At 34.4% G+C, this 24,195-nt stretch overlaps 1 protein-coding gene across 1 annotated transcript in view; it reads right to left on the reverse strand.

Annotated features, from left to right (window-relative positions):
* LOC118191574 (uncharacterized) overlaps positions 1-24,195 on the reverse strand; it is a 208,165-nt gene that overhangs the window by 25,046 nt on the left and 158,924 nt on the right. Inside the window, exons 23-25 of the mRNA XM_085810669.1 lie at positions 7,190-7,318; positions 5,963-6,001; positions 261-329 (exon numbers count right to left, since the gene is read on the reverse strand). Coding sequence (XP_085666795.1) covers positions 261-329; positions 5,963-6,001; positions 7,190-7,318 — 237 coding nt within the window. The remainder of the gene's footprint in view (positions 1-260; positions 330-5,962; positions 6,002-7,189; positions 7,319-24,195) is intronic.

Below are 24,195 nucleotides of genomic sequence, written 5' to 3' on the forward strand. Positions count from 1 at the left end.
CCTTCTAATAAAATGCTGTCAAAGTGTTGAACAATTATTTTACTCCCAGCAAAAAAGCATTAATTATATTTAAAAAATTAATGATAATGTTATAAAAAAAGCAATCTCTAAATTGTGATTTGTCTAATAATAAAATTTTGCTACCTAGTTTTTTGCATCCTTCTTTACCCATATGCACACTGATATCAATTTAGGCCACGTAATTCTACCTCAGATAAGAAGATAAATTCAAAATCCGTATAGCAATAATGACTGCTTACCCTGGGTGTATTATCCGCTTTCATAGTCCCAACAGGAGGGTTGAGAGGAGCAGGTGTGGTTGTTGTTGTCTAAAATATTAAAAAAATAATAATAATGGCACAAAAAATCTTTTAAGCATTTTCTTAACCAGATATAGAAATTCATATTCTGTAAAATTCAGTCTGATTCAAATGTAGCAATTTTGTTATTAAGCAGACAGTGGGCGCTTTTCTATCATTTTTATTGAAATAAAATACCATATCATAAGCAAAAATAAATAAATACAATAGTTTTACGGTAATTAGGTGCTTTTGATACACAGCAAAAGAGGCAGCTTACCTATCTAGATGTTCAGTGTGTGTATGATGTTATTTCTATTAAGGTCAATTAACTATTTTTACAAATGTCTTAATCAAAGTAGTTTGATTTCAAAGACACTAGATGTCACATTTTTAAGTTTCCATATGCAAGGTAATTGTTTCTATTATTTGTGAGGTTTCTGATTTCATTTCCATCTTAGGTTGACAGAATCAAAACTAATTACGTAATTAGTTCGTAATTAAATTCCACTCGCGTATTGCCACCCTTGGGAAAAAAAAGTGTTACGTGATATGAAGTCGAATTTCATACAATAGCTATTTGCTTTTCTTCATTAAAAACAACAGAAAAACAAAACAGTAGAAAAATAATAAAGTCGCTGCATTTGCTATCATACAGTTACATTTAAATCTAATTTACCAACATTCCAAAATCAACTTAAATACAAAAACAAGAAAAATCTTCTTCCTTTTCAATTCCGAGCTTCGCTTTGCCACCCAGGCAGTAGCAGCTACTCCATCGAATGTCAAAATTATAGGATCCAAAGATCCAGATAAAGATGTCCATCGGATGTCCAATAAAACACTGATTACGGGTGTTTAGAAGCCTCGACTTTTATCAAGTTTATGAGATGGCAGCCACTGATTTACATAGAATCGTTAACGGATTTAAGAATGCAAGGGCCGGCCATATTTGGTCACAAGCCGATTTTCATTTTCATGGATAACTATTAGTTGTCGACGATTTATGTTAGGCAGAATTCAATTCTACAAAATCTAAAGTACATCTGATACACTTAACCTATAAAACCATAGCCTAGCCTATCCTAAATTTGTTCTGATGAAGATAATGAAAATAAAATAACACGCTAAACAAGTATTAATTTAAAAGTCAAACAGCAAACTGTTCTAATTTTCAGAAATCTTGTATTATCCTATAGTCTGACAAAATCATTTTAATTGCTGAACATTAGTCATCTTGCAATAGCAAATTCATCAGCCTCTCCTTTAATGAGGTTAGAGAAAGTCCTAAAAAAGGTACTTGAGCAAAAACACTGAGTACTTAACAGACACAGTTTTTATTGGAAAGATATGATTAAATTTTCGTGAGATTTTTTATCTATTCAAATGCAAGAGAAACATGTAAAATGCATATCTTAATAAAAGGCAAGAAAGGCATGATAATTTCATATTGGGTAAAAAATGTTCTTGCGTTTGAAGAACTGGTACCTACGTCTGATTGGCTGCCTTCGAAATTGACGGAGTTTTAATCAAAATCTACCGTAAACTGAGATTGCTGTTTTGCTTAGTACAAAATCTTGTTATCTAGATTTCTACATCCTTACCCATATGCGCACTGATATAAATATAGGTCACATACGTCTCCCTAAGATAAGAAAATAAATTCAAAATTCGATGTCATGCCATTGTAAAACTGAAACCTCTTACTTATCACTAACTACTTTCATTTACAGGATCTCACAATATACTGCATAAGTTAATAATTAAAATAACTTTCTTCCCCAAAGTATAATTTACTAATACATCAGCGTCTAGAAAAGAAGTTATTTAGTTTGCTATTAATAGATTTATGAAATGCAAAAATCGATGTTAATTTAACACGATCATTCTAAAATAAATTTTTACTTTATTAACGAATTACAAAGAACAAATAATTGAGAATTTATTCAATATAAAGAATGAAGTTTGTTCGTCGTATTTTTTCCGGAAGGGTTTATTTTTTCTATTTCATCTTTGAAGATTTTCATTTCCAGGTTTTGTTTGCGCCAGGTGGTCAAAGATGGCCGACATATAATAACCTTGCCTAGATTTCCAGCCTACCGGAGAAGAAGAGATAACGTTCCTTCTGTAATGCGGCCGACAGGTCGATGTCGTAGACGATGTATTTAAGATCTTTTCCAAATGGGGTTCTATTTTTTTATTCGCAAAAGTTCCCTTTTATCACTGACTAGAAGTCGCTCTAAATATTTCAGGACCTTCTTAGGCGAAGGGCTAGTTGAAGGTCGAAAAGAATAGGACCAGTCATAAACATTCAAATACCGCCTGATCCTAATTTCTACGAAGACAACGGTCTGCCATACTTTAAATTCATCTTGAGATGGACGCAGAACTAACACAGAGTTATTTAAAGAAGAGATATGATTACTGTAAATGAAAAGTCACTTTTCAGTTTTTCACTTTGGAAAAAAAGAACAAAACTCCTGTTTGCACATTTTGAGGATTTTAGTTTCGATAAGCATATGGACGAATTTTAAAGAAATATTTTCCAAGGATTAATTACTTTCTAGTAAGTGAAAATATATGCAAATAGCGTACCGCGTTTATATAGCTGCTTGACTTTCCTCTGAAACTAAACGTTTGAAATACTGTAGTCTCTGTTTTTTTTTTTTTTTTTTTTTTAACTTATTAAAATGCTGTTAAATAGTTAAATAATTTTTGAGATTTTACTTTTCAAAGAAGAAATAATAGTCTACAAATGCCAAAGTTGGCGAATTAGTAGGGAGGTGTAGAAAATTGTGGCATTTTCCTTTGCGAGAATGGTTTTGTGTGAGAGTACATTGTCGTGTAACAACCGTTTATTCCATTGAGTTTTCTCAACCATCATGAGCTGAAATCCTTTCAGATGTCTGTATGTTATGCCTTTATTAAATATGGGTTTCATCATATGCTTCCCAGAGCGAAATCCCCTGCGAATTATCCATTCAAAAGATTTCTGAAAGCTTATCTGGTCATAGTGAATCTTCTCCAGCCATAGTAGATGATTGCCTTTTATCTCAAGATTACCAATAAAATACTAGGTTTTATCTCTAACCACAATTTGTTTAAAAAATTAGCACGAATGCCTGTCGTTTGAATGAAACCATTACATGAAATATTTCAACTATTCAAGGCACAGCAGCAGAAGTTCACAACTTCACATCAAGCGATTAACTGCATAAAAAACTCTATGTAAACAGATGACACTTTCAAAAAAAGCAAGTTGAGAAGTCTTAATAATAAATGCTGTCATTTATCGTTTAGCGGATTTATTGGAATTTGTTAAAAATATACTAAACTAAACTCAGTGGCGCAAAAGCCCTAGTGGGCCATGGTCTGCAGTGCCCCGATACCTGCTTTCCTGACCGTGAGCCAGAGAGTGCATGCAGAATTCTTAAATTCGACACTTTTGGGCATTGACTCATTTTTTATCAAGCTAAGTAGTTTGTGCCTGTAAGCTACAGTTCCTTAAATAATAGTTTTAAATACGTAATTTCAATTATAAAGTTTCTTCAAATTTAGTACAGGACTTTAGGGAGTTTTTGACCATGTGGGTGAAAGAATTCTGTAATTATAGAATTTAAGCTTTTGTAAGATTTTCCCCGAAGAAAGATTCCAATTCATGAAATATATGTTACGTTTCAATACATTAATCGGAAAAAACTCCGTTCCTTTATGCGTATCTTTATTAAGCAACCTATCAACCTTTGCAATATTTTCTGAGATACTCAAGAACGAATTAATATATTTAAGCCACTAAAATATTGATAATAAGTCAGTGCTTATTACCAACTGATGTTTAATAAACCCAAGCTTTGACTGAGATAACAAAACAGAAGCTTGCTTTGACGACTAATTGTTCCATACTAAATGTATCAATGCTCAGAATTATCCATCTGGAGGTTTTCTCAAGATTAAGTTCAATTTTTTATTTCTAGTTTCCAAAGACATCGAGAAATACCAAAATTTTCAAAATATTCGCTTTTAAAAATTTTAAGTAATTCCTCGGGAAAAGAAATTTATGAAGGGTATTTTACAAAAATATATTAATATTTACTTCAATGTCCTTTTTCAAAAATAAGCACGGCAGCCATTAAACAAAATTGTAGCAAACTCATTATTAGACAGCGTGTAAATTATTATTACACAAACGAACTATGAAATATATGACATTAGTTATGTCTTTTATTTATTACACTGATGATATGAAGATTTATAAAAATTATGAATTAGATATAGTATACAGAATAAAAAAATCTTAAAATTTTTAAAGATTATGTATCTTGTATATTATTGCATTCTTGTATTAAAATATAACACTGTTAAATATGATTTATTAAAGCACTAATAAATAATATTATTAATAAACATTACTAAACATCACTATGACGTATGAAACAACAGCTGATTTCCGTCAAGAAGGCATAAGTGATTGTTATTTCGATATTGAACAAATACCTATTGTTAAAATCAAAAAGCTTTCCGTTGTACGCTACCTTACTTGCTTTTTCATATCACGTTTAATTATATAAATCTGAATTTTCAAAATCTTCGCTTCATATAAATTGGATGCGGTGGATGATCAATAATTTTCTTTAGATTAATCTATTTCTTATCGATTTTTATTTAATTTTTTTGGTTTTATGCAATAAATAATTCAATGGAAAGTTGAGATCGTTAGCAGCTCAAATAGTTAACCTATGTTCATTATCCATATCAGCTTAAGTTTTAAAATATGCGAATATAATGCGGATTATTCGCTACACTAATAGCCTAAGGGAAAGTAATCAAAGAATATCCGTCCTTGAGAATTCGTAACTTTGGCGAATGAACTTTTTAAGGAAAACTGGCTAGCATTTAGATTACACACGGACCAAGGAAATATTCTTGAAAAAGATGCTTTCGCGGGGATTCTAACCTAGGTTGAACTACTAGTGAACTACGATGTTATCTACTTGCTTACTGGTGGACGAGTCAGAAGAAGAAAAGCCAAATATTGGTTCTCCTTATGGGCATTAAACCTTTTTTCGTAATTGTTGATTCTAATATTTTATTTATTTTTCTTCTAATCTTCAATTCCTTTTTTATTACGTAATAAATAATAGTAATATAGGAATTTGTGCTTATTTACTTAAATGTCTATTTGCAACAAAATAAAATTGCATTAATTCTGCATAATAATATAATAAAATTTCTTAGAGGGAAATTTCTTTCCTCGAGAAATGAGAAATTTTAAATGCTAAGCAAAAATTCCTCAAGGTTATAATTGGCATAATGAAATTAATTTTCCCGATTTTGAGTGTAAAATTATTTCAGTTCACTTACGTTTCCTGAATATTTCACTAGTACGAATTTTTATTTTATAGGCATTATTTCTTAAAAAAACACAAGACGTTCACGTTCTAAATTAGCGTCGTAATGCTTATGAGTGAGGTATTTAGACTTTATTTCATGCTACGAATATATATCTCTAATTCGAATTTGCTCGAAAGTTTTCCTAGTTGATTAAAGATGTAACATTCATATTTTGCTATCAATTTTAAAAACCCGCTGTATATATATATATGAAATTAACAGTACAGCCCTCTTTAGAAAATATTCCTTCAAATGAACAAAATGTTACTCACCGTTGTTGTAGCCGATGGAAGAGGTACTAAAGAACCTAACTGAAAATGAAGGAAGAAAAACAAATTAATAAAACAATTTTAGCACAAATGAAATGAATTGTCATTGCATTTTTATGTTAATCATCTATGTAAAATTACTTCAAATTTCTTGCCTCTGAAATGATTTATAATTAAAGAATTTTACAAAATGAGATTTTTAGACAAACATTTAAAATTTTAATATCTACAACTGATAGTTTAGAGTTTAGTTGAATAAAATGCAGCATATAGTTTACATGTAAAACTAGGAATGGTGGAAAATTCAGTTATTAAAGTACAATAGAAAGGTTAGAAAAAAGTTTAATATTTTCGATGCTAAATGAATCTATTTGACGAATATATGCAGAAGACCACCAAACCATTAAATACTGAATGATGTTCATAAAACTTTTGGTTGTAATTTAAAATACAGTTATTTTTAGCATTGAAAAAAATTTACAAATTTGTTAGAAATGTTATGATATAGAGGGCGGTGCAAAATGTCCTTGTACAATATTCATTACAATATAGATAAACGAAAGCATACGAGCGTAAATAATGTCTGGAGCTCAGTATTTAAACTTAGGAAAAACCCAAACTATCAGTTTGCTAAGATTTCAGATGTTAGCAAAAAATTATATGGCATTGTCTCTATATTAATTTAGAAGTCAAACAACAAAAATCAGTGTTATATTTTCAAATTTCACAGGACTAGTTTCGATGGTTCGTTAAAATCATCGAAACTAGTCCTGAGAAATTTGAAAATATAACGCTGACTTTTGTTGTTTGACTTCTAAATTTATATTTGTTCGGCGTGTTATTGTATCTAAATTGTCGCTACACTTTTAATGTTTCTCATTATTCAGAAAGCTATCACGTTTTCACAGAGTATTTTGTTTTTCATTTACGTTTTATATTTCTGCATGGAAAACAAGGCATACTATATCTATCTGTATGCACTTACATACATCATACATAACATATTTGCGATAAAACGAAGATTAAAGTTTTCAATTTATTACAAAAACTGAAAACCGTAAATTGAGCAATTGTGAAGTCAAGGACTGCCTGTACTGTTAAGATTTTGTAATATGGTTTCATATTCATATAAAAAGAAGAAAAAACATAAAAGAGAGACAGTGACATCATAAATATAAGCTATCGTAAGTCAAGCATATTCCGTACTGCAGGTTTTAGTCAGGTGCTTACCGCAACGTACTGCCATCCTCCACTCACTCGCACTAAAAGAGTCTCCTCGTCCAGAACAAAACCAAGTGTTCCTAAAGGACTTGTATCAGAAACTCGAAGCAAAGAGTCCACGTTCTTCAATGTCACCGCCTGAAATGTTTAAAAAAAAAATTAAACTTTCTTGTAATGTTTAATCTAACACAAACATTTAAAAATAAAATAGAATAAAAGGCATAAATATTAGCCCATAATGTATGATTCTTCATACATGATGAATTATTTTCTTCTCTCCTTACACTTCGAACATGCTCTTACCTGAAAAGTGCAGTTTATTTCAAAGTTTATACTTCAAAAGATGCGAAACTGATGGTCTAGCTTTCACATTTACGAGAAGGTATGTAACAGGTAAATACAAAATGTAACCAAGAAATTAAAATCCTTTGAACATTATTAATTTCATTCCAAGATCAATTGGAATTTATATATTGCTAATTAAACTAATTATGAAACCATACCAGTCTCTAATCGAAGTCTCACAAGAAACAGAAATCCCAAGAAGGAAGGTTTAGTACACAGAGTTAAGTCTACAAGTTACTCACAAAGTCAAGATGTCTACAGAGCAATCCGAGTACATTAAATTTCTGAGAGCAATCTAAAGACTAAATGCTTTATATAATATATATATATATATATATATATACCATATAAAAGAAGCAGTATGTTGGAATGTCATTTGCAGTAAAAGAAAGAGTAACTTGAACCATTTTTTATTCAAACATATATTAAACTCATTTAGATGCACGAAGTATTAAAAACTTTGCTAATTCAAATTAGATGCCCGAAGTATTAAAAACTTTGCTAAATCAAATTAGATGCACGAAGTATTAAAAACTTTGCTAAATCAAATTCCGTAAGAGACAGTGGAAATTCACTTCCCATGGGAAGCCTAACTCATTATGTATTTGAGAACTTTCTGACAAATGCGCAAATGAAAGCTCGAACAAACCCTACATAACAGGAAAAGTCTATAAAGAATTATTATAGATTCTGCACTTTCCGATAATAGCATACGTAACTGATGAGAAAGAAGTATGCGAAGCAAATGAAAATCATACTGAAGCGGACTGATAGTCTCTTCGTATACTGTCATCATTCCCACTCATAATTCCTCCACCTAATTTCTTTTCTACACATAATTCCTCCACCTATTTTCCACCCAGTGACTGTACAAATATTATCTAGCCCTCCTCTTGAGATTATAGTCTTGCCTCCATATCTGCACGAATCACAGGTAAATATGGAAAAGTTTCAATTACAAAATTACTCAAATAAATAAGTAATTACACTCATGTCCATAAATTAAGGATAATGCAAAATCAGGCAAAGGAAGAGTTAGAAGCAAAACAAATTTGACTTATTTGTAATGCTTATTTATTAAACAAAAGGTAAAGAGCAAAAAGCGATGCTATATGTTTGATATTATTAAAAAAATTAGCGATTTTTTCTCCCTGGAGCAAATTACAAAAAAAAACCTATTTACAAAAAACCAATATTACATGGTTGGTATGATTGTTAATACATTGTATGTCTCCCAGACGATGCAATACAGTCCGTACAACGCCTAGGCATGCTGAGTATCAAATTATTGATCTGTTCTTGGGGAATATTACACCACTCAAAAAGCAATGCTTTCCGAAGTTCCGGTAGACATGTAGGAGGAGGTTGACGGGTTTCAACTCGTCGGCCAAGCATGTTCCACACCTGCTCTACTGGATTCAAGTCCGGTGAGAATGCTGGCCAGTCCATACGGGTGATATCCTCCGATTGAAGGCATTCGCTTACGACGTTTGCACGGTGAGGACGGGCGTTTTCATCCATAAACACAAATTGCGCGACCATGGCGCCCCGAAACATGCTGTTCCAGAATGACGTCTCGATAGATTTGGCTTGTCATGGTTCCAATTTGAACAGGCAGGTTAGTTCTGGAACCCAGAATAATTCCACCCCCAAACGAGCACTCCTGCACCACCGTAACGGTGTCGTTCAATGATGTTTTCTTGGTGGTAACGGGTACCTGGAGCTCTCCATATGAAAGTCCGGCGAGAATCAATCAGACTGCAAGCTAAACCTGGACTCGTCGGAAAACATCACACAAGCCCACTGTTGCGGTGTCCGAAAGGCATGCTCTCTACTCCAGGCTAACCGCAGGCGACAGTGAGTTGCAGTAAGTGGAACGCATCTGACAGATCTACGAGCATATAGACCAATCTGCCCTAAGCGTCTGTACACGGTCTGCCTTGAAACTGTCGTACCAGTGGCTGAAGAGAGCTGACGAGACAGGTCTGAGGCAAATGATTTTGTATAAGGAATATTATGAAGATTATATCTGTAAAAAAATATTTGCCTTCAACAATGATTTTGTTTATAATAATTAATCTCATACTTTAAGCAAAATTTAAGCAAAATTTTCGACCGGGTATTTTTGCTGAAAATATTTAACGAAAGAATCGCCGTCTTTATGAGTGATCTATTTTTAGTCAAGATCACCGTTTATCAGAACATTACATTAGTCAGATGTTTATATTTGTGTTGGGAAGGAAGGGAAAACAAGTGTTGCGCTGACGCAACGTCAGCAGGAAACGGGTAGTCGATCTCCTTTTTCACTCATTCCTTTCGATGTTCTGGTTCATGTTCTGGTTGTTTAAAAATGCCTAGGACGAGGTATCTTACATTAGAAGAATCCCTTCAAAGATTTTTTGATGAAAAAACAGATGATGATAATGTTAATAATGACCAAAATGAAACTGATATTGTTGTTCCCCAGAAATTTCAGAATCTAGTGACGAAGAAGAAAGGAATGGAAATGTTTTGAATAATGATAATGATATTTTACCAAATGAAACTGCTGGGGAAGTTGAAATTCACGTAAGAAGTAAGTTTCAGCCTTCTAAAAGCAGTTATAGTCATACTAAAAAGCTTAAAAAGCAGAAGACTGAAATCTTGAAGTGGATAAAAAAGGAACTGTTAGTTATGTCTCAGGAAGAACATGAAGAAAGAGATAGAAGAGAAATTATAAAAGACAAAATACAAGGTAAAACTAGTGCACAGATTTTCGATTTTCGTTTTCTCTTCTCGTTGAACAGACAAATATATACGCTCAGCGAAAAAAAAAAAAAAAAAAAGCGCCCAGAATTTATTGCATCTGAAGCCTATATGAGAAGATTTATTGGAATATTATTGCTTACAGGATACCATTCTTTACCTCAAGAAAAAAATGTATTGGTCTTTTGATAAGGACATTTCTGTTCCTGTTGTACGAGAACCGATATCACGTGTTTGCAGTACAGGAATATGAAACAGAATTTGCATTTGACAATAGTCAAATTGACTATATTGATAAATTATATGAGATAAGACCGTATCTAAACTTAACTAAATATCATCACTTTTTACTACTGGAAATATAAAGTCTCTTTTAGATTTCAGACGCGAGAATGCATTATTCCTCAAACTTCTATTGAGAGTGTAGAATCAGCCAGAAATAGATCAGCAACAGGAAGACCTAGTTAGACCGTAATTCAGTATTCAAAAACCATTGCATGGAGATGGTAGACATTTTATCGTAAAGTCCGTTGATAACAAAAGATCTTGTTGTAAAGAGTACCATAGCCAGACTGTTTATAGATGCAAAGTATGTAATGTAGCTTTACATCATGATTGTAATCAAGCTTGTCATGCTTGAATCTTTCAATTGAAAAAATTTGTATTTGTAAAAGAAATACAATGTATATTTTAATATTAAATTAATTAAAAGTAAAGTCATTTAGTAGATTTATAAAACGTTATACAGCTAAAAAGTAATCCTGCGCTCCACTCAAAAGAAACATCACACGAGCACAATCCTACTCACTAAACATCCGTAGTCTTATTCCGCTGACCTTGCGCGAACGCAACACTCGCTTTTTCAACAGGTAAGAGCATTTTTTTAAATTTTCAATGTAAATTTATGTCATAAATGCTTAATTTAATATTTGTTATTATTTTCATGAGAAAAGAAACATTCCTTGTAGTTTTGGCGGTTAATGGGTTAAAAGCTGATGCAGCAATAAAGAAATAGCTTTTTTGTTCTGTTATCATGTAGTTGTGCGGACAACTGGATTGTTAGGTAATGGCAAAGCACGCGAGAACTATCTGCATAAGAGAAGATATCTTTGTGAAGGATTTTTTAAGAGAAATTGGCTTGGATTTACATTATACATGAGAAAAATAAAAAAAAAATAAAAAAAATTCTCACGCAGCGACCCGTTGGCTAGGATAAACCCCGCTTGAAATACCAGTGTTCAGTGACTTTGTCGCTCGGTCACTCATGGACTAGTTATTAGAAAAAACGGATAATAAACTGCTGGATATCGAAAATGCAGCACCATGGAGGAAGCATCCAAACAGTATGAAATTTAAATTAACAAAGCAATAACTTTGTGTTTCGCGTAGATTTAGTCAATTTCTCAATCGGCTTCGAGGGGCAAATAGGTACAGGTCCCTCTGCATCAGTAGCAAAGAAATCTGCAGAGTGGAAAGTAGAGTGCGCAACGGTCGTATTTATACCTTACTTTGTCGTGTTTCTCTTCTGTTTTGAGCAATGTGCATCATGCATATACCGCGATGGAATACGCAAATGATTACGATTTTAGCACACGTGCCCATCATGGGTGACTGCAGCATCCGTCTATAAAGGGAGAAAACTCTGCAGTTTTGAATAATGTGAAATGTTCTCTAGGTGAAATGTCTTCTGTGTATACCTCGCATAGCTTCAGTATGCCTGGTAAGAAAATACGGTCTGAGAAATAAGTCATAGAGGTAGCCAAGAAACAGTCCTAATATGAAATATTCCGACATACATCCGAATATGAAATCGGTAGATGGAGGAGGGAAACACTGATGGACAGAAGCAATCGCCTCGACGCACTACTCCACGAGAAGACAGGCATATTGTGCGCATGGCACTGATGAAGAGAACTGCTACATCTGCAGTGATATTACAACAAATGCAGTCTGTAATATTATCAGGTTCAATGTTTCTTCTAACCTTCTTCGGAAACATACAATGACCTGACTAGAACAGAGAGCTTACTAAAGCTATGTTCACTAATTGTAGTAAGTAGACAGGATACAGACGAAGGGTATACAAAACCCTTTATTTTTTTTCTTTATATACAATGACTTCCGTACTTCGGAATACAATGACCCTCCACTCGGGGTCTAACTTAAAAGATATCAAAATAAAACTAAACTCTAATTTAACTTTAGAATAAGATTGGCCTTATAATAACAGAAAGCGTATGTAGCACAGAGACTGTGAACACTACAATACGTTTAATTTATCAAGAGGATTAAAACCTCTGGCCTGGAAGGCAAAGTAGCAACTGCGTAACTTCTAAGGTAAGCGGCCTGCTTCGAACTCACGGCTTCCTCTCTTCTGCTTGGCAAAAAGGCCACACTTAAATACTTGGCGTTCGCCAGACAACTTTGCATAAACTCCTTCACGCTTATAATTCTGGCCGGAAGTAGAAAATAAGAAGTGATAGTAAAGATTTAAAATAAAATAAACGTTAGTAAAACTTAAGATCCTTACATACTTCCCGCCAGAGTTAATTAGTTTGAAACTGAGGTCTAAAACGACCTTGTTGAAAACTTTTAGCTCTAGAAACTAACGCGAGGCCAAACTTTTACAAACATAACTTAGCTAGAAACTAGAAAATTTTAAAAGAAAGAAATTTGTTACAATAGCAGCTCCCGGAATATACAACAATCTTTTTTCTTTTTCATCTGTACTGCATCAAAACAGGAGCTTTATTCAATTCTGGTTCCTTCCAGAGATCTGGAAGGAAAACTAGTTTAATGAAATGTTACAGAATGACATTGCAAATAACATATAGAATATACTTTTCTTAACATTCTTATTTCATTCATGACTATTTTAATTATCTCTCCCCGTGCTCTCTGACATGTGTTGTAAAAACACCAAACACGAATGTGTTTCTGTCTATGTGTTCAACACTTCCTCCTACAATCAAAACACTAACGTGTTAAAATTCAACATACGAGACCTCTTAACACACCCTAATTTCAACTCTAGACCCTGAGGTACTATTCTGAAAGTGGCTAACTCTAAAGTGTAGCGTCAGAGAGCCTAACTACATCATTCAACCTTTAACACATATTCACCATGATTTAATCTTTACAGTCACACGAATAACAAATTTTTTAACATTACTTTCACTTTTACCATATCACGTTATTTCTAAACATTCAAAATAACAGTTCACATGTATACAAGAACATATCAAGATGCCGTTAATTTTCCACATTTGAAAACATACATTAGTAGTACATTGTTAACTTCTCTTCTTTTCAAAGCAAGTGTCAATTCTTTCTACATTGAAATAATACTACATTTCAAAAAGTCTTTCAGACTAAAACTTCTTTCTTGTTAGAATGTTTTAAATAAAATTTATACAATAACTTTTTACAATATTTAAGTCTTTATACAACGCTATTATACATCAACTTTAGTTTACGCGCGAGTAATTGAAAAACATAATAAGAAAATCGGTCACAAATCATTTCTCGCCCTTTTGGCGATAAAGGTAGACCTCGCATGAGGTAAAACTTCTTCAAATCTGCCACTTGCAGTAAGAATGAAAGATTAACTTAAGTTTGTAAAGTAACACAAAATTTTACTTATCTTTGTAATATTCAGACATCCTTTTCTGGGCCCAGTCTTTAAAGGTGCTGCAGACCGTTGCTTGGTTGATCCTCCTTCTTGTACGGGCTCGCCCTTCAGTGCTTTCCTCTGGAAGCTTCCGTTTTTCACCACTACGGCCACCCTTGAATATCTTCCTTCTGTCCTCTGCTTGTGGTCTTGGCCGCTTGAAGGCAGCTGGTCTTGGTGGAACCGGGAAACTTCTGTCGTGATCCTGCTTGGACCTCGTTGTTGGCCGTTCAAATTTTTCTTGTACTTTTTCCTCCGCCGCTGATGGCCCTTCCGCAGTTCGGCGACTTTTGCTGCGGAGAGTTCTGTCGGATGAGTCAATCTTCCGTTTCACAGCCGGGTTATAGTTGCCGTCCTTTCTCCCGGTCTTTTCCACATACGTCGTCCTTCTCCCTTCTTCATTCTGGGGGTGTTCGTGAACTCTGTTTTTTGGACGGTGGAACGACTTCTTTTTCTTTGTACCTTCAATTTTTCCGCGGGGCAATTTTCTTTTCACTTGCTTCTGTCTCTCATTGGCTTGCCCTTGTACTTGTCGTTTTCCCACCTCTGGAACTTGTACCTGCGGTGTCTGCCGTACCGGATCCTGCAAAAGATCTGAAAAGATTTGCATTTTATTACGGTCATAGAATGGTTTTATCTGGTCAATGTTTGCGGAACAGGTTTCGCCATTTCTTGCCTTTAATACTACAACAGCGTGAGTTATTTTTTCTATAACATATGGTCCTTCAAAGCGTGGGAAAAATTTGGCAGTTTTATCTTCTGGTGCTGAAGAAAGTGAATGCTTAATTTTTAGTACTTCATCCCCTAGTTTATAAGTTACTCCCCGTCGTTTCAAGTCATAATACAATTTTTGTTTTCTTTGTGCTACTTCTGTATTCTTTTTTGCTTCTTTTATTAGTTTTTCTATATCACCCATTTTAAATTCTGGGGCTCTTTGTTGCACATAAAATAGTTTATCTAACGGTGTTATAATCTTTCTGCCTAGAAATAACTCAGCAGGAGTTTTTCCCGTTGTATCATGTTTTGCGGTCCTAAGGGCGAAAGCAAATTCATTGACATAGTTATCCCAGCTTTTATGAAAATTTTTAACATAACTACGGATAATTTTCACTATATTTCTGTTGACCCGTTCCGCTATATTTGATTGCGGCCGATACGGGACCATTTTTAAATGACGTATGCCCAGTTTTTGGCACATGTCTTCAAATATATTACTTACAAATTGAGGACCATTATCCGATATAACTTTTAGGGGCGCCCCGTATTTTAAAATATATTTATTTAAAATAGAATCGGTAACTAATTTCGCGGAGGCTCGTTTTAAGGGAACAATTTCGGTCCATTTACTAAAATGATCAACTATAACAAGGAGATAGCGACTTTTGTTTAACTGACTTTTTGGGAAAGGGCCCAATAAATCGATACCGATTATTTCATTTGGAAATTCGGATTTAATACTATTTAGAAACCCGGCCGGGCGGAAATTAATATAATTAACAGCTTGACATGTTGGGCAGGACTGGACATACGCCCTTGTTAACTTTTGCAGTTCAGGAAAGTAGACTGCCTCGCGTACGCGTGGAGTAGTTTTTCGAATACCAGCATGAGAAGCTAAAGGGCTGTCATGGAGCTCTTGCAGGATATTTAATCTAAGACTAGCTGGGATAACAGGTCGAAATTCGTTGTTGGAATTCGTAGTTTTTGTATAAAATAATAGACCATCTATTAGTTCGTAATGGGCCGCCCTATTTCTTATCGCCACAATATCTTGGTGGCTAAAATTTTCAGGATCCTTCAAATACTCATAAATACTTCCAAACTCAGGATCCTTACCCAGTTCGGTTATTACAGTTTCTCGGGAATTTATTGTACACGCTGTCAGCATTGCAACTTTTACGGTATTACCCTGTTCGTCTAATTTAATTCGTGACAGGGCATCTGCTACGATATTTTCCTTTCCGGGGGTATGCTTGATTACCAGATTATATTCTTGCAGCTTGAGTGCCCATCTTATTAACCTTGGGGATAAATTTTTTCCAGAGTACAATCTAGTTACCGCCGCATGATCAGAATATACTGTTATCGGCGCCTTTCCAAAATAGACTCGGAACTTTTGCACTGCTAACAGAACTGCAAGTGCCTCTCTCTCGGTCGCGGAATAGTTTCTTTGTGTTTGATTTAAAGTTCGGCTAAAAAATGCTACTGGCTGCTGATTTTGCGAAAGTACCGCTCCTACCGCATAATCCGAAGCATCCGCTGAAATTTCTAAATTTTCATCCTTTTCAGGAAATTTCAACACAGGGGCTTGCGTTAATGCTTGTTTTAATTTTTCGAAAGCACTATTGGCTCGGCCGTCCACGAGAATCTTGCCTTTTTCCTTTTTAATTTTAACAATGGCTCAGCGATAGCCGCAAAATCTTTTATAAAGGACCTATAATATGAACAAAGTCCTAGAAAAGAAGAGAGCTTCTTTGCCGTGTTTGGAGTCGGATACTTTTGTACAGCGATTATTTTTGATTCATCTGTCTCGATCCCTTTTTGCGATATTTTGTAACCTAAATATTTTAATTCAGGGGCTGCAAATTTGCATTTTTCGACATTAACTTTTAGACCGGCCTCATTTAATAAAGAAAACACCTGTCTTAAATCCTGTATATGTTGGTCGAGATTATCACTAGTAATAATGATATCATCTAAATAGATAAATGTGGACTTTCCAAGAACAGGTCTTAACACAATGTCCATGCATCGCTGAAATGTTGCTGGGGCGCCTGAAAGGCCAAACGGCATTCGCAAAAATGCATAAGTGCCAGACTTGGTTATAAAAGCAGTCTTAGGCACGTCCTCAGGCCTGATCCCTATTTGAAAATAACCATTCGTTAAGTCTAAAGTTGTCATAAATTTGGTTGATTTTATGTTCCTTAAAATTTCTTCTATAATCGGTAACGGATATACCGGATATTTCGTTATGGAATTTAATTTACGGTAATCAATAGCGAATCTCCACCTTTTTGGATGCTCCAAAGGATAATCATTATTTTTCTTACATAAAACCACCGGACTAGCATAACTACTTGAGATAGGCGTTACGATCTTTTTACGTAGCATATCGGTAATATGCCATTCTATAATTTTTTCCTTATTCTTATCATACCGGTATGGTTTTTGACGAACCGGCAATGCATCTCCGGTGTCAATACTATGGTTAGTAACCTGGGTAAATCCTGGAATATCACTAAATAAGGAAGCAAATTCACTTACCACTTGTCGGATTCTATCTTGCTCGTCATTAGGCAGGTGGTCGAGATTTACCCTTGGCGGTTCAACCTTTTCTACACGCACTGGTTTCATCGTCAGTTTAAGAGACGCTTCATTAAAATCCAGTGTAGCTTGTGCGTCTGAAAGAAAGTCTATTCCTAGTATTAAGTGTGCTTGCAAATTCTTTACTATAAAAAACATCACCTTTACTTGTTCGTCCTTGATACGGATGTACAAAGGTACTTTACCTACGCACTTACATTGTTCTCCTTGCGCCGCTAATACTGTTGTATTATCCGCATTATATATGCGGTATTTGCGAAAATACTTTCTAAAAAAGACTTCTGCCACACAGGAACACTGCGCGCCGGTATCCAGGAGTGCGGTGGCCGGGATATTATTTACCAAGACTTCAATCTTCGGAAGAGTTAAATTTTTCACCATTACTGTATTTAACTTGTAGGAAGAGGGGTTTTCGTGGCCTTCGGATTTCCGCACCCTCTCGTCAGCAGAAATCCGTTTTAGTTTAAATTATTTTTTCTTTCGGTGCTTTCCTTCTTTCTCCACTGGCCTTGAGACTTTTTTTCTGGGTTGCTATTGAACTGTCGACGTTCGCCGGCTGTTTTTGAATGCTCGGGTTTCCTTGCCCACTGATTCGCTTTTTCTCCGTAGCCATGTGCTTGAGTTTGCTGTAGTCTTGGCGTACCAAATTGGTTTCGCTGTTGATATTGGCGTCTTCTTTCGACGTCCGCCGTTCTTCTACTTTCAAACTGGATTGCTAGCTCAAATAATTTTTCCAGTGTAGTCGGATTTCTCAATTCAATAAAGTCTTGCACTTGGGGTAGTAACCTCGGCAAAATCACTTGAATTATTTCAGGATCCGGACGGTTTCCATACAAGAGCTTGAAAACGTGAATTTTTCTTAAAATAAACCTGGAGAGGTTTTCCATTCTTTGTTGATATATACTGAAAAGTTCTGTTTCTAATTTCGCACGATCCCTTACAACAGGGAAGGCTTTTAGTAGGGCAGTCTTGAAATTTTCGTAGGTATAGGTGGGACTTTCTGCTTGACCCAAGAGACTTCTGCCGATACATTTGAACCAGTTAAGCGCTTGGCCCCTCAAAGCGCTGGTAGCTAAGGTAACTTTTTGAAACTCGTGCACGGGGTAGAGCATGAAGTGGTCATCCAATTTTTCCAAAAAACTGGTTACCTGTGAGTTTCCATTAAACGTTGCTTCCGGTTTCATCGAAGCGCGCATGGTCTGGACAATATACCCAAATCCTTCCAGGGCGGCAGCTGGCATTTCTGGATTCTGAGCTGTTTCTGCAGGCAGCACAGGTTCTTCTTGAAACTCGGCCATGGTTATTCTTCGTCGGGCGCCACTATCAGGTTCAATGTTTCTTCTAACCTTCTTCGGAAACATACAATGACCTGACTAGAACAGAGAGCTTACTAAAGCTATGTTCACTAATTGTAGTAAGTAGACAGGATACAGACGAAGGGTATACAAAACCCTTTATTTTTTTTCTTTATATACAATGACTTCCGTACTTCGGAATACAATGACCCTCCACTCGGGGTCTAACTTAAAAGATATCAAAATAAAACTAAACTCTAATTTAACTTTAGAATAAGATTGGCCTTATAATAACAGAAAGCGTATGTAGCACAGAGACTGTGAACACTACAATACGTTTAATTTATCAAGAGGATTAAAACCTCTGGCCTGGAAGGCAAAGTAGCAACTGCGTAACTTCTAAGGTAAGCGGCCTGCTTCGAACTCACGGCTTCCTCTCTTCTGCTTGGCAAAAAGGCCACACTTAAATACTTGGCGTTCGCCAGACAACTTTGCATAAACTCCTTCACGCTTATAATTCTGGCCGGAAGTAGAAAATAAGAAGTGATAGTAAAGATTTAAAATAAAATAAACGTTAGTAAAACTTAAGATCCTTACAATATAACAATCAGTGTTTGTACAATCCTACATCGTTTTTAGTGTAATGAACTGTCTGCTAGACGTCTATTGCTTCGCTTACCTTTAAACCATAAGTGTTTGCGTTTGCAATTGTGCATTGAACTGTGAGGATGGACATCCGAATGGCATGACACTATGTTTTTGGACAAATCACGTTTCTGAATGCAAGTATGGTCGGATTAGAGTTTAGAGACATCGTGGAGAGAGGCTACTCGACTGTTGTGGTATGCTTCGCTATACTGGTACTGCACATGGTGTTATGGTGTGGGTTGGCATTAGATTCTACTTTTGCACATCTAGTACGCATTATCGGCACACTTAGCAGCTCTGAAGTCTTACAATCTGTTTTCCTTCCTTACCTTCAAAGCTTGCTTGTGGCCACATTTCAGTAGGACAACGACCATACGTTGCACGATTGTTCAAGATGTCTTCTTAGCTCGCCATACTGCACTGTTACCTTCACCTGCAAGTTCTCCACATCTATCTCCCATCAAACATGCCTGGGCAATGACTAGAGAACGCCTAGTCAAGCATGCTGCATCTGCGGGTACACCATGTGAACTTTGGATACGTGAAGAGAAAGCATGTGCTGCTATTCTCCAGCAGCCCATCTAAAGCCTCTTTCACTCAGTGCCGCGACGTGTAGCAGTAGTTATTGACAAATGTGGAGGACACACTCATTCCTGAATTTCCCGTCTTTCTCATATCGCTGAAGATTGTATTTCAAATCAATTAGCATTGATACTATAATATCTGAAATAAATTTCGCTCTGATATCTCTCACCCTTCTTTGAGTTGCATTTTGGAAAGCTAGCAATGTACCTCTGAAAGATGATTAATCGTTTAGAGTTTTTCCCTTCTGCACAAAATTTCAGCATTTTTTGTCCCATGTGCCAGTGAATACAAACCACGTTTCCTTGGAAAGTGTTCCTGAAAACATTCTTTTCTAAGAGGGATAGTCTTTGCGAGTTTTGCCGTGATCAGTAACCAATCAACGATTCACAGTTTTTTGCAATCATAAATAGTAGAAATCATTCTTTTCTATAGTAGCATTGCGTAGGAAATAAAATATAATTGTCTGTTTAAACATAACGTTTGGGCCTCAAAAGAACAAAATACAGTTTCACTTATTCAGACATAACTCAAACAGTAAACGTTAAATGAATGGATATAGGGGCGCAGATGTACAGTGTTGTTCAAAATTAAGACTCTTTTCACATTTGGCTGTTAGTAAGTAAAAAATGCTGGTTCTACACCCCGTGGTACTCTGGCACAGACTGAACAAGGCTTACTAAGGCGCCCAGGGGACTACGCCTACTGAGGAGCTTACAGACAACAATGACGTGATTTAGATTACTTGTTATTTGAAGTTACGCCGAACTGCAACAAACGGACACCCACGTGGTTCACTTTGCTTATAGCACTTACTGTTGTGACGACATCCACACGTAACATCCTGTTCAGAAGGGGGTTCCCACCCCATCACTAACGTGTTTATAAAGGGTTCTACGTCATTATGAACGCATCCTCTATTACAACACGCCCTGCATGGATTACGACAATGCATGCTTATCTTTCTCTACTAACCAGTTGCTCTGACGTCATGCCGAACCCACAACATGTGGTTATATGCTAGTTCAACAAATTTCTAGTTCAACAAATGCCGATACAGAGTAGCAGTCCTATGATTAGTTTTTCTGAATCCTAACCAAGGTTTATAGAGAGAAATGCTGGGTCATTTTTTATTATTCCTTGCCATGCTTTTAACCATTTACTTTGATTTGAACAATATTTTAATTTTTAATACCGCCCAAACAGTACAGTGTCTAGGGAAGCCTGACTGCGATACCAAAGGGCCCGGGTTCGAGCCCCGGAGAAGGCATGGATGTAAAATTGTCTGTCCCTTCATAGGAGGTAACGATGGGTGCCTATTAGGTGCCTCTATTTAATTTTTATCTTTCTTTTAATATTTGATCGTTTAATTTTTTATTGTTGAGGGATAAAAAAATTAATAGTTAAGTTCGATTGACTACAAGGGTTTTTCGTGGTTTTTTCATAAAGTTTCTTATTTTTTGCTTAAGGTAAACACGGATCAGTTTCCGTTAGAGATATATATATGATTAACTTTTTGAAATTATGACAAAAAAACACTTCCGTTATTTTATATTTATGTTACACTTGAAGAAAATCGCAAAACCCTTCATGTAGTCAGTTTGTTATCCCAATTTGAATCTGTATTCTATCCATAATAATGTAATGTAACGATAGCTGTATGTGAGATATTATTTCTGAAAATTGTAAGTATAGTTATTTCGATTGATAGTAGCAATAAGTAACAACAATAACGATAGCAGTTCTCATTGTGTCAAATATTACTTTCGAGGACCCTAAATGCAGTTAGTTAGTTATTTCTTTGGAAAACCATAGAAGTTCTCAGAAAGTACATAAAGCTAATTTTGGCAATTCTGTTTAAGTTCTGCTTGTGAGTACTCAACACCTATTTGCGATAGCCAATATTTCACCATTTCTGTTTTAAAGATATCCCTGAAGTAAAATTTTACGACCAATGAAAATGTGGCTTAAAAGCCATGCATCTGTAAGCGATAAAACTTCACAGAAACATAGATATGTATTTAGTCGGTTATTTCCTCTGCTTTTATACTCTACTCGTGACCTTTCCCAGATCTCTTTCCCTGAATTTTATAGGAATATTCTATTCCCGTCTCCAAATAAATATTTTTCTAAAAACGTAAAATTAGTAATTGTGCAAACATAATCTGTAGCTCTGAGAAACAAAACTGCCAGTACGGAAAGAAGTTGCATACTTCTTCCCTGAAAGAAACTGAAAAAAATTACGGAAGAATATTTTACCTTTCGTAATTCTAATTAGATACTCAGAAATTTCATTTTTAATATACTCATAATTTAAAATTTCAAATGAAAATACTATGAACAATGCATAAACTAAGCCGGCTGTAATACTTCTCAGTGTTTAGATCAAATCGTAATTCCAACCAAAGCAAACTGGAAACCATATAAGATGAACTCATTATTTTCTTGCATAATTGGATTGCAAAATTAGGTAAGTGTGTACAGAGTCAGCAAATAAAGCTGACAGTGATGCTATATATAGAATATATGTCTTGTTTGGCCCGGAAAAAGCAAAACACGTGAGAAAGTTATACCAGCTAAAGAATTCTCACTCAGTGGAAATGCGAAAGAATATACGAAAGATGCTTTAGAAGATTTTTTTATGAGCTGTAAACCATCTTGTCACAAAAACTTGGAATACACTTATCCAGTCAAAAATACTTTAAATGGATAAAGCCAAAATAACGAAACTATTTCATGTGGCGAAGAATGCTGACAAAATGTTTATTCATAAATTTACTTTATATTTGTTTTTTTATTTCATTTGATTCTAATAATATTATTTTTTAATTTAGCATCGAGTTTTTCCTTTTTATTCTTTTATTTAATTTATTTAATATTTTAATTTAATTTAACATTTTTTTTCATTAATTTAGTTTATTGATATTTCTATTCATTTCTTTAAATTTTACTTGATTTTAACTGTATTTATTAGCCCAAAAGAGCTATTAGTCTCGAAATACGATTTTTCTTTGGTTCGTTTTAAATGTGGTCCATTATAAACGCGTTGTTCCACTTGTCATCCGACTATTTTGCCATTCGGCAAAATGTAAGATATTTCATACTTAATCTTTCTAATATTGACTAATAAACTAAGCTATTTAAAAGCAATAGATGCAATTTAGAATATCAGTTTTCATTCTTTAGAATATTATTATTAATTAATGTATATTGCAATTTAGAATATCAGTTTTCATTCTTTAGAATATTATTATTAATTAATGTATATTGCAATTTAGAATATTATTTTTATTCTTTAGAATATTATTATTTTATTTTTTAGTCTTATTGATTTAAATAGAAATGCAGTTAACTCATTACATATATAATTAAAAACGTTAAATAGTTTTATAGAGTTGCGCTATGTGTTTTTAACCTTTCAAATATGCAAAAGTTATATAATATGCTCAAGTTAGTTTAAATGTGCATTTATCTAGTATCCTATAATACTTTCCGCTATCCCACTTGGGCCACCTCTATTGATAAACTCTACTGAAATATCATATTAAACTTTAAAAAGAGCCCTTTTGGGGTACCGTTAAAATCTTTTAGACTTTTCCCCTTTTTTTCCTTTTTTTTGTTACTGTTTTATTATTATTATTATTATCATCAAAATTGATATTAATCTCAGTACTTCCTTTTTGTGCGTATTACTTTTATATCCGAATCGCTTTTCTAATAAAAGGAAGTTGTCAGCAAATGTTTTGTACAGTTCTTAAATAAATAATATAGCAAGTGCAAAATATGGCAATATTTAACACTTTGTAGGGAATTATAAAGGCATGCTGTTTTCAAATATTTTATGATTTTGTACTTGAGTTTTATGTGGCATAAGTAAGAAGAAAGTGATGCTTAATAAATAAAGTTAAAAAGACAAAAGTTCTGTAAATCATCTTATTAAGAAAACTAAACATTTATATAATAATCAGAGAAAAGACTGAAAAAGAATTCTAAAAATATGCTTCTTTTTAAACAGCAACTCTAACAGGCAACACTTCCCACTGTTTCAGGAATTCTAAACATATGCTGCTTTTAAAACTTTTGTTATTTTACTACTGAATTTTATATGGCGTAAGTGTGAAGAAAGTGATGTTTAATAACAAAGTTAACAAGGCAGGAAAAAATTGTCCAGGCCATCTTATTGAGAAAAATGAACATTGGTATGATGAACCGAGAAGAGACAGAAAAAGTTATGACAACACTTAACGCTATGTTGGTAATGCTAAAGATATGCTGCATTAAGATAAAAAGACAGGAAAAAATTGTGTAGGTCATTTTGTTAAGAAACGTAAACATTGATATGATGAAGTGTGAAAAGACTTAAAAAATTATGACAATGTTTAATGCTATATTGGAAATGACAAAGTTAA

Source organism: Stegodyphus dumicola, chromosome 2 (assembly GCF_044657685.1).
Source record: "Stegodyphus dumicola isolate Sdum_Otavi_A_Nest chromosome 2, ASM4465768v1".
NCBI lineage: Eukaryota > Metazoa > Arthropoda > Arachnida > Araneae > Eresidae > Stegodyphus > Stegodyphus dumicola.